At 37.7% G+C, this 11,548-nt stretch overlaps 2 protein-coding genes across 4 annotated transcripts in view; both read left to right on the top strand.

The window, feature by feature from the left end:
• Window positions 1–292: 292 nt before the first annotated feature.
• LOC128610451 (tripartite motif-containing protein 16-like) lies at window positions 293–5,430 on the top strand. The gene is made up of 6 exons (XM_053629781.1): window positions 293–1,104; window positions 1,314–1,409; window positions 1,537–1,770; window positions 1,967–2,120; window positions 3,442–3,501; window positions 3,766–5,430. Exons 1-6 carry the CDS (start codon window positions 514–516, stop codon window positions 4,290–4,292), a joined length of 1,662 nt encoding a protein of 553 aa, XP_053485756.1. The 5' UTR covers window positions 293–513; the 3' UTR covers window positions 4,293–5,430.
• Window positions 5,431–7,395: 1,965 nt separating this feature from the next.
• Window positions 7,396–11,548, top strand: part of LOC128610453 (E3 ubiquitin/ISG15 ligase TRIM25) — a 10,506-nt gene continuing 6,353 nt past the window's right edge. For 2 of the 3 annotated variants that reach the window (XM_053629785.1, XM_053629786.1), the window contains exons 1-4: window positions 7,396–8,208; window positions 8,417–8,512; window positions 8,958–9,191; window positions 10,865–11,024. In XM_053629785.1, the coding sequence (XP_053485760.1) occupies window positions 7,618–8,208; window positions 8,417–8,512; window positions 8,958–9,191; window positions 10,865–11,024 (1,081 nt within the window). In that variant the 5' untranslated portion in view covers window positions 7,396–7,617. The remainder of the gene's footprint in view (window positions 8,209–8,416; window positions 8,513–8,957; window positions 9,192–10,864; window positions 11,025–11,548) is intronic. The other variant, XM_053629787.1, reaches the window with a different exon arrangement.

Here is an 11,548-nt window from a genome sequence, read left to right as displayed (position 1 = left end):
ATTAAAGTTGCTGCTGAAATGTACTTTACTATAACTAATAAACTTTAGTATAATTGCAGAATTGATGTCTTATCATTGACCTATTTAAAAAAAAAAGAAAAAAACAACCTTGAAATTCTTTCTTTTTTTTCATTGTTATGACTATTTTGACATCCATAAGACATCTAATCAGAACCCTCAAATTATTAAACCTAAGACTTTTGTGGTGACATTAGCATTTTTCACCAGCTTCTGCTATGAAAATGATTCTGAAGTTGCACTTGCAACTTGTTGACTATTTGTTTAGTTTAAATGGTGATTAAGTCGGTTCTCTCACACAGACCTGGCAACTCTACTCTTATTTTATCGGAAACGAAAGTCAAACTAATCTGTATCTGTTCAGTCCGAGGGCGGATCTGTTTCATATCGTTTCCCCTTTTCTTCAGACACACCTGTTTTCCACGCGGCTTTTACAGACTGAACCTGGAAGTGTGAGCTGCTGTAAGTAACTGTGTGAGTTTATTTTTCAGTAAAATGGCAGAAGCGAATATTTTAGGACTTCAGGACCAGTTCAGCTGTCCAATCTGTATGGATCTACTCAAGGATCCAGTGACTATTCTCTGTGGACACACTTTCTGTATGGTGTGTATTAATGGATGCTGGGATCAGGAGGATCAGAAGGGAGTCTATAGCTGTCCTCAGTGTAGACAAACCTTCACTCCAAGACCTGTTGTGAGTAAAAACAGCATGCTGGCTGAAGTAGTGGAGACACTGAAGAAGACTGGACTCCAAGTTACACGTCCTGCTCACTGTTTAGCTGGACCTGAAGATGTGGAGTGTGATTCCTGCACTGGGAGAAAATCCAAAGCCATCAAGTCCTGTCTGGTGTGTCTGGCCTCTTTCTGTGAAACTCACCTCCAGCCTCACTATGAATCTCCTGCCTTTAAGAAGCACAAGCTGGTGGAAGCCTCCAGACGACTCCAGGAGCAGATCTGCTCTCAGCATGACAAACTGCTGGAGGTTTACTGTCGCACTGATCAGAAGTGTATCTGCATGTTGTGTATATTAGATAAACATAAAGGACATGATACAGTATCAGCTGCAGCAGGACGAGCTGACAAACAGGTAACAATATCTTACAGCTGTCTTTCACAACCACTCAAGGACACAAACCTTTTTTTTTTATTTTTTAAAATTCATTAGTAAATAAATTTACCTTGAGTGGAATTGCTTTAGTGCAATGTCTGAAATTTCATTGAGCCATTTTCAGAATTTTCTCTCATATTATTCCTTTTACACACGGAGGGTGATTTACGTGCTGTGTTTCTGTGTAGAAGCAGTTGTTAGAGATGCAGGGAAAATTCAAGCAGAGAATCCAGGACAGACAGAAGGAGCTTCAGAAGCTGAGGAATTCTGTGGAGACTCACAAAGTGAGTTTGGACCTGCAAGAGCTGATTCAGGATCACTCAGATGCTCCTTTTTCATCTAGTCACTGTCTCAGTAGCTGTGGTTCCAGTAAAAGAGTTGAATAAATAACGTGTGTGTGTCTCCTAACAGCGCTCTGCACAAACAGCAGTGCATAAAACTGAGAAGTTATTTACTGCTCTGATCAAATCCATTGAGAGAAGACGCTCTGAACTGACAGCACGGATCAGAGCTCAGGAGAAAGCTGTAGTGAGTGAAGCTGAAGAAGTCATGAAGCAGCTGGAGCAGGAGATTGCAGAGCTGAAGAGGAGAGACTCTGAGATGGAGGAGCTTTCACACACAGAGGATCCCATCCATTTCCTCCAGGTAACAGCACTGAATGTATATTCACAATATAGTAGCTCCTAATTTAACACTTTTTTTACAATTCCTCATTTTAATAAGTTTGGTGTGTAGTACAATTTTGTCTACGATCAAAGATCATCCTGTGCCACACAACAGCTATGTAATGTAACTGCTATGTATATCCATTCATAGTTTTTGTTTCCTTTTCTATATGTAGAGTTTTCAGTCTGTCTCGGCCACTCCTAAATCTGCAGTTGTACCCACCATGAGTCCTCATCTCACTTTTGAGGATGTAGTAGAGTCTGTGTCTAATCTGAGAGAGAAAGTAGAAGAATGCAGTAAAGAGGAGTTTGGGAAAATATTAGCTGGAGGTAAGCACCAGCTCTGAATATTATATTATCTACAAATACATTTCGCACAATCAGTTTGGTAGGCATTTGTACAAGAATATCTACACCAATATTCACCACCAAGTTATTGGAATGGCCAAGTCAAAGGCCCTTTCAGGTGCTGTGGTGGAATCTTGAGAGAGCTGTTCATAAATAAATGCCCTCAAACATCTATGAGCTGAAGCAATGATGTAAAGAAGAGTGGGCCAGCATTTCTCTAAAACACTGTGAGAGATTGATAAACTCCTACAGAAAACATTTACTTCAAGTTATTTATTTTTTTTTGCTAAAGGTAGTTGTACATGTAACTGAATTATAGGGTGTACTTAGTTTTCTCACCTGGTTTCTGAATGTTGGTTCACTTTCTATTTCTTTTTTTTAATGACTACATATTGAAATTGGTTGTGGTTTTTTTTTTTTTTTTTTTTTGTCATTTGTTTTTTTTTATAGAAGTTGGTGAGGACCACAGAATTTTTATGTAGGCCCTGATAAATAAAAACATAGAATTGAAGGATGATGTACTTTTCCTCATGACTGTATTGATTATAAATAGAAAAGCCCTATTCATTTTTTAATTTAACTGCTTTAGCAGGTTAGTGTTATTTTAAAGCGACACCTTGGCCAACAATGAACATTTTCCACCGGAATCAAATCTAATCAATCAGCCCATGCATATTTGGCCTACAGTTTGCTCCATTATATTTGCACTTAAATGACAAGCATAATGTAGCTAAGACATACTGTATGCTTATAGCTAACAGTTCATCATGCAAATGGCATAAGTATATTGTTAGGCATTAACCTCAAAAGACATATATTGGCTTTTTGACACAGATACAAAGGACTAGATTTTTCCACAATTCTTGTGCAGGTCTAAAAACATTTGGAAGAGTATGGAATTTAATGGCACTCATTTCTAAACCTGGAAATTCAGAAACCAAAGTGATGTGTTTAGACTTCTAAATGGCCCTGCAACCTCAGTTTTTCCATGTTCATAAATAGCAGCGTGTCCTACAGTGTCAGCACATATATGTTTAAGACACAAAACAACTCCAAGTGATTTGATGAGTTGGTATGTTTAAACATCATACCACTGATGCAGTCTGTGTCATACCAATCTGGTAGCTATAATCTTTTCTTTACTAGATGTATCTTGTAGCTCCTGCACAAAACATAAGAAGCGAACCTTAATCATAATCCTTGTCCTGGCTGATCAACAGTTGAAAATGTTTTATTTTAATGTAATAAAACCTCTCCTCATTGGCCTTATTTGAATAAAGTTCCTGTAACTGTGTTTCCATAGTGAGCTATGTCTGTATGTTTCCTGTTCCTGAACCCCAAAGCAGAGAAGATTTTCTAAAATGTAAGTCACACACGCACACACACACCATGCTAACAGTTTCTGTCTGTTGAATTCAGTGTCAGTATTTTTAATTATACATATTCATGCTTATATATATATATATATATGTGTGTGTGTGTGTGTGTGCGTGTATAATCTTTAGGTGGTAAAGCTACTTTATCACTAAGAAAGCAACACACAAAAAGCTGATAGACTGGTTGTTTCTGTAATGTTTAAGTCTGGAATTTCCTTTTTTAAAATGCAAATGGTTTTTCTTTCCATCAGATTCCTGTCAATTGAGACTGAATCCCAACACAGCTAATAAGCTCCTCTGTCTGTCTGAGGAGAACACGTTGGTGACCTGCAGTTCAACACAACAGTCCTATCCTGATCATGCTGAGAGGTTTGACTCTTATCTCCAGGTGTTGTGTACAGAGAGTGTATGTGGACGCTGTTACTGGGAGGTTGAGTGGAGTGGAAATGATGGGGTTTCTTTAGCATTCTCATATAAAGACATCAGCAGGAAGGGTAATCAGTGTGTGTTTGGATTCAATGATCAATCCTGGAGATTGTTTTGCTCTCCAAATAAATTCATATTCTGTCACAATAACAGACAAATTAATGTCCCAGTAATACCCAGCTCCTCTAGAATAGGAGTGTATGTGGATCACAGGGCAGGGATTCTGTCCTTCTACAGCGTCTCTGACACGATGAAGCTCCTCCACAGAGTTCACACCACATTCACTCAGCCTCTTTACCCCGGGTTTATGGTTTACTTGGGATCAAAGGTTAAACTATGTCATTTAAAATAGGTCTTTGTGATGCTAGTGGATTTTTGTGTGTGTCTGTTTCTGCATGCAGTTTGATGGGGGTTACCTCAAAACAACAGTGTACTGCAATAGCAAAAGAAATACACAGAGACTTTGTGAATAAATAATAAAAAAATCTGATTTGAGACAAGAACTGACATCTAATAAACTAACGTCTTCATAAATTTACACACAGTTTTATAGTGAAAACAAATAACATTGCTACAGATAAAAATTAAAAAAAAGTAAAACCTTCTCATCAGGCAACTCTGCTCCATTGTAGCATAGTAAGTAAAGTAGAAATGAGTCTTTTTTTAAAAAAAACAAAACTGTGTTTAAAAACATGAAAGAGTCTCACATTACATTATATTACCTGTTGCAACATAGTAGTTGTAAATAATAAATTGATCATTTATTGTAATTATGATGATAGTATGGATCGTGATCAGTCTGTAAACCTAAATATACAAACCGCATAATGGTACAATGTTGGTTTAAGGTAGCATGGATTTTTACTATTTCTAATAACTGGATTATCAAATAGATTTCATTAGTTGAAATAATGCAAGTTAAAATAAGAAGTTAAAATAAATGTACTCCTCACTGCTCCTCCTACGTACTTACTCCTACTATATTATTATTAATCAATCTTGTTATATTACTTAAATTTGTGATATTGTGGTGCTTTATTACAGCCAGACAACTGTGTTCAGTGGAGTCATGAGGAAACAAGCTGTACACAGCAAATATAAAGTCTCTGTGTTGTGTTGCTCCTAATAATATTACATTTATTTTACTATCACACATCAGTATACTTTCTATGTATAAATCATATTTTGAAACATTGTGTAATGCAATATTTTTGTGTCTTTTAACGTTAGTGTGTTGTTTGACCTTCAACACTCCACACTATGTTCATTATGTTTAGCATCATTAAGTCTATCAATGGTAAACTAACATAACTCACAGTACAGGATGTACCTGACACATAATCCTATAAAGTATGTCTGTTTTGAGTTGCAGATTTTGTTGTATAATGCAATGGCATTTTAAGCTGCTGTTGAACTGTGAGCAATAAACTTGACCATGAACACAAACTCGATGCCTTATCCCTGACTCATATATGTACTGAGGATTTGGTCTTGAATGTATTTCTTTTTGGTTGTAATGACTGCAGAGAGTCTTCCCTGGGGCATGTTTTATCAATAAATGTTATTTAAATTGCAGAAATCCTACGGAATAATATTTCGGTTTGAGAACTAGATTATTTCATTTGTTATTATATGTATGTTAGTGTCCAGCAGAGGACAGCACATTATACTACAACACCACCTCTCTGATCATGTTAAAGCCTCCTACACTGTATGAGCGTGGGCTGTTGGGAATAAAATGTAGTGAATTAACGGGTGAAATGGTTTATGTAGAAATTGTGACTGTAAAACGCACATTCAATACAAATAGTAGACTAATGTCGTTGTATAAATATAAAAATGCTGAAGCTTAGGGCAAACACCAGCATTACCTGGCTGTCACCAGTGAAGTCAGGGAGACTTTGATGCTGCTCCTCAGGTCGAAGAGGGACGGGCAGGGGCTCGGGTACACACTTAATTGAGAATTGATGCCATGGGACAAATGTAAATTAAAACCTAAAACATAAAATAAAAACAAAGTCTTGCACAAAGGGCACTTATCTAGTCATAGGCCAAAAGGGCAGGTGCTTGAGCACCACCTTAGGTCTGTCTGTTCACATGCTTGTTCTTTGACCTTTACAGCTTGAATCTGCTCATTAGGTTCATCAGGTCTAGTAATCTAATATAAATCAATACACAAAATGTACCAGGATTGCAGATTGTGTTATATAATGCAATGGCATTAAAGTTGCTGCTGAAATGTACTTTACTATAACTAATAAACTTTAGTATTATTGCAGAATTGATGTCTTATCATTGACTTATTTAAAATAAAAATAAATTTAAAAAACAACCTTGACATTCTTTCTTTTTTTCATTGTTATGACTAATTTGACATCCATAAGACATCTAATCAGAACCCTCAAATTATTAAACCTAAGACTTTTGTGGTTACATTAGCATTTTTCACCAGCTTCTGCTTTGAAAATGATTCTGAAGTGCACTTGCAACAGCCAGTATTTTCACCTTTACACTTCTGACTGTGAGGTCTGTAGCTCTGTGGAGGGAGTAGGACATAGTCTTCATCACTTCAGAATGGACGCTCAACCTCTGTACCTCTGACAATGGACAGAATGTGTTTGCTTTTTTGTTTTTTAGTTCTGAAACATAAAACATTAAGGCCTGCTGTCCATGAGTACTGAGTAAGAACAATCAGTCAGACAAGTCCCTCCCAAATTTTCTTTGAAAAATACAAGTCACACTCTAATCAGTCATGGAGGCCAAAGCAGGAGAGTATGAGTGATGTTTATTTGTTTATTTATTTATTTGAAGTATTTTTCTACTGTCACACACTGTCATGATATTATACACTGCACTGCTGCCACATGATTGGCTGATTGGATAACTGTATGAATGAACAGGTGTTCCTAATAAAGTGGACAGTGAGTGTATTTTTAAAGTAATTTTAATAAACACTACGTATGGGATTGTCGTCATTTCAAGTAATGTATTGTACGGTTTACATGTAAAATATTAAAATCGTATCATTATACTTTGCTATCTGAAGAACGTTATCTGTATCTGTTATTAACTGCTCTTGCTTTCCTTCACCCTTTACCACTACTCTTTGGGTTGCCAGATCTGTGATTGTCCCTAGGCTTTGAGAAGCTGGGGCCAGGTTGATTTAATTTTTTTGTCTGGGTTTTGAAAGCCAGACTGGTTGGTACGTTGGAGGGTTTTTTTGTGTCTGTACTAAATGTGCAAGAAAATAACATAGTAGGCCACATTATCTATAAAAACGTGCTTGTGTCACTGAAGTGTTTTCTAAAGTCATTTCTCATCCCTTGATAAAAGCATTGATTAAGAAAACTGTGTGTATGTTGGGTTACTTTATAAATATTGTTGTCTAATACAAGATTTTAGAGGGTAAAATATTTGAAATAGGGTTGAATTTGTTGACTATTAATTTAGTTTAAATGGTGGTTAAGTCGGATCTCTCAAACAGACCTGGCAACTCCACTCTTATTTTATCGGAAACGAAAGTGAAACTAATCTGTATCTGTTCAGTCCGAGGGCGGATCTGTTTCATATCGTTTCCCCTTTTCGTCAGACACACCTGTTTTCCACGCGGCTTTTACAGACTGAACCAGGAAGTGTGAGCTGCTGTAAGTGACTGTGTGAGTTTATTTCTCAGTAAAATGGCAGAAGCGAATATTTCAGTAGCTCAGGATCAGTTCAGCTGTCCAATCTGTCTGGATCTAATCAAGGATCCAGTAGCTATTTCATGTGGACACACTTTCTGTATGGTGTGTATTAATGGCTGCTGGGATCAGGAGGATCAGAAGGGAGTCTATAGCTGTCCTCAGTGTAGACAAACCTTCACTCCAAGACCTGTTGTGGGTAAAAACAGCATGCTGGCTGAAGTAGTGGAGACACTGAAGAATACAGTACTCCAAGCTACACGTCCTGCTCACTGTTCAGCTGGACCTGAAGATGTGGAGTGTGATTTCTGCATTGGGAGAAAATCCAAAGCCATCAAGTCCTGTCTGGTGTGTCTGGCCTCTTTCTGTGAAACTCACCTCCAGCCTCACTATGAATCTCCTGCCTTTAAGAAGCACAAGCTGGTGGAAGCCTCCAGACGACTCCAGGAGCAGATCTGCTCTCAGCATGACAAAGTGCTGGAGGTTTACTGTCACACTGATCAGCAGTGTATCTGCATGTTGTGTACCATGGATGAACATAAAGGACATGATACAGTATCAGCTGCAGCAGGACGAGCTGACAAACAGGTAACAACATCTTACAGCCATCTTCTACAACTAGTAAAGGATAGGAATAAGCTGCTTTCTTATTATAATTTTTATTTTTAAATTCATTTAGCTCGAGTAATATTGCTTCTATATGATTCCAGTGAAATTTTATTATGCAATTTATAGAATTTCTCATTTAATACCTGTAACACACTGAGGGTGAATTATGTGCTGTGGTACTGTTTAGAAGCAGTTGTTGGAGATGCAGGGAAACTCCAAGCAGAGAATCCAGGAGAGAGAGAAGCAGCTTCAGGAACTAATAAAGGCTATGGAGACTCACAAGGTGAGTTTGAAGCTGAAACAGCTGTTTCAGGTTCGGATATGCTGCATTTTACTTACCTCGTAAGTGGTAAGTCAGAGCTCAGAATCATGCTTCCATGTGTTCATGATGATTGATCTAAAGTTAACACTTTTAAAGGTAAATGGTGTTACTTTGTTTACTTCTGATGCTGTGCACAGCCATGTTGATTTGGTGTAACACCTTGAACTCCGAGGAACTGATAGTTGAATAGACTACCCCAAGTTCATGAGTAGGGATTTCGAGTCGAGGGGGCTTTTTTTTTTTTTTTGGCCTTTTCTGGTGGTAGTGGAGAAGTAGAGAACAAGTTATGACCTCTAGTTGAAAGCAGCATTAGACTCATGTGTTGCCATGTATTCACTGTCTCCCTGAGTGGAGTTCCTGTAAAATAGCTGATTTAGAAACATCCTCTCCCTGTGTCTCCTAACAGCTCTCTGCACAAACAGCAGTGCAGGAAACCGAGAGGATCTTTACGGAGCTGATCAAATCTATTGAGAGAAGATGCTCTGAACTGACAGCGCTGATCAGAGCTCAGGAGGAAGCTGCAGTGGGTCGAGCTGAAGAAGTCATGAAGCAACTGGAGCAGGAGATCGCAGAGCTGAAGAGGAGAGATGCTGAAATGGAGGAGCTTTCACACACAGAAGATCCTGTCCAGTTCCTCCAGGTAACAGCACTGTGAAAATCAGCAGAATATTCAGATCAATGCAGCTCTTCAGAATTTGGGCATGTTAGTCCAATCTTACAATGAAATTTCACCTAAGACAATGTTTCAGGATTCCAGCACTAATAGATAGATCACTACAACCAGACCATGAGGGGCCATATTCATATTTAACAACTTAAATTAAAAGGTTATGTCAATATTTATGCTAGGAACGATTTTCTAATACAAAGTCAGATTATGAAGGTCCTTAAGTTGATTTTCTGGATGACTCATAGTTTGGTCACGAGTGTAAAACACTGTCACACCTACTGGGAGTTGCAATAAGTGACTGGACAGGACACAAAAAGCTATTTATTTCTTATATTGTGTTCCAAAAGTTTATTTGTGCAAATAAGTTAATGTGGCCATGTGATGCTAAATCAAGGTCATGAAATTGTAATGAGTCACGTTATCCTTTTAATGAAGGTTAGGATGCAAGTGCAGTTAAAGACTTTTATTAAAGAGAGGCAGGCAGACAAATCCAAATCATGAGACAATAGCGTGGTCAAAAAAACAGGCAATGGGTCAGGCGATCTACAAACAGGCATAAACTAGGCAAGGCAAGAATCAAGATGAGAAACAAGAACAAGATCAAGGAACATGAAACAAACCGAGGACCAGGGTATAAACGCTTGGTACTGTGACAACACTAATTCTTCACAAAGCGTGAATGCCTAGAAAGTCCTTTTAAACTGTGGTGTGATTGTGCGTGAGATTGGATGCAGGTGTCCGTCATTACAATGAATGAATGTTCTGGGAATTGCAGTCCATGGCGGCCATGTTTGCGGTGCAGGATGGGAAATGTAGTCATTGGTTTGCTGTGATATGACATCATGTGTGCAAGGCATGTGTTATTACACCATGCTGTTCATTTGATAATTTGATTCATCATATTAATAAAATCATTGACAATGGTTTGTTAATTTCTCTCCTGAAAACATACCCAGTAAGAGATGTTCATAATTTCATCCATCTAAAGTTCAGTCCCAATGATAAGCTCTGCCTCCTGTGGCAAATGCAGACTATATGCTTAATTAAATGATATAATGCCATAATAATGATAAAATTTTGCAGTAGAATGTCATTCTGTAGATTCTGAGTGGGCTTATGGTACAATTCATGAATCTAAGGGGAAAGTATTGTGGTTATATCAGACAGTCAGACTGGTGCTGGACCTCATACTGTTACTCCATTGACATTTACATTTACGTTTATTCATGTAGCAGACGCTTTTATCCAAAGCGACTTACAAATGAGGAAATACAAGGCATTGAGCCATATATTCAGCAACAATATATAAGTTCATGGTCAGCATCACACGCTCTGTTTTTGCCAAAGTCTGCTCCCTGCCAAACGGACAAATCGTGTACACCTGTCTGAGTGCTGTGTTCAAAGTTCAACGTTACCTCTGAGGTGAACTCTGGATACGGCACAAAACTGGCTGTTGCAATGAAACTTTTTTTCCAGTTCTGTCTAGGGTCAAGTATGTAATGGCATGCTGTTTCTTATTATCTATTTTTATTTTAATATAGAACTACCTACTCTCTCTATCACAGTTTAGAAGCAGTATTCTGTGTGACGTGTCTGTTATCTTAACCAAATTCACCCAGTTTCTGGTTCCCTTTTTTTTGTAGAGTTTTCAGTCTGTCGCAACCCCAACTGGATCTTCGAACTTGCCCACCATCACGTTCAGCTCTACTCTAACTTTTGAGGATGTAATAACATCTGTGTCTCAGCTGAGAGAGAACGTTGAAGAGTGCAGTAACACTGAGTGTGAGAAGATATCAAGTGGAGGTAAGCTGTAATGTTATATTGTCTTAAAATACAGTTTGTTAGACATTCGTGAAAATAAAAATGAAAAATCCATCAATATTTAATAAACATTTAAACACATCAGAATGGCACTTGCACAAAATATAACTGTGTCTCTTAATAAAATTGCTGTAAAGTTTGTGAAATATTGGGAAAGTTTGTCCTTAAAAAGTCTAAAATCTAATACTCGGAATTTTAGGCCTTAAAATGCCTTTAAATGTCTCAAATATGTAAAATGTCTTAAATACTTAAATACATATTTTTTTACAGGTCTTAAAAAGTGTTTGGTTTATGAAGTTAACGTTAATTTTATAAAGTTCTAAACTTTTATAAGTTCTAAAAGTTTTTTGGGGGAAAAATTTGTACTGTTTACGCTGTTACAAAATGGGACCAATAACAATTCATGCAAACTGTGCAGCCTGGTCAGAATTTATCGGCGCATGCCCAGTGTGTCATGATGTGGTGTGTAGGCTAACGGGGCGCTGCCTCACATTAAAAAATGGCTA

Source organism: Ictalurus furcatus, chromosome 7, assembly GCF_023375685.1.
Source record: "Ictalurus furcatus strain D&B chromosome 7, Billie_1.0, whole genome shotgun sequence".
NCBI classification, from domain to species: Eukaryota; Metazoa; Chordata; class Actinopteri; order Siluriformes; family Ictaluridae; genus Ictalurus; species Ictalurus furcatus.
This window is presented reverse-complemented; position numbering and strand designations above follow the sequence as displayed.

Coding starts and splice junctions, on each gene's coding strand:
- LOC128610451 (XM_053629781.1), top strand. CDS start 514: ATGGCAGAAGCGAATATTTTAGGACTTCAGGACCAGTTCAGCTGTCCA. Junction 1,105..1,313: donor CAGGACGAGCTGACAAACAG/GTAACAATATCT, acceptor GTTTCTGTGTAG/AAGCAGTTGTTAGAGATGCA. Junction 3,502..3,765: donor CAGAGAAGATTTTCTAAAAT/GTAAGTCACACA, acceptor TCTTTCCATCAG/ATTCCTGTCAATTGAGACTG.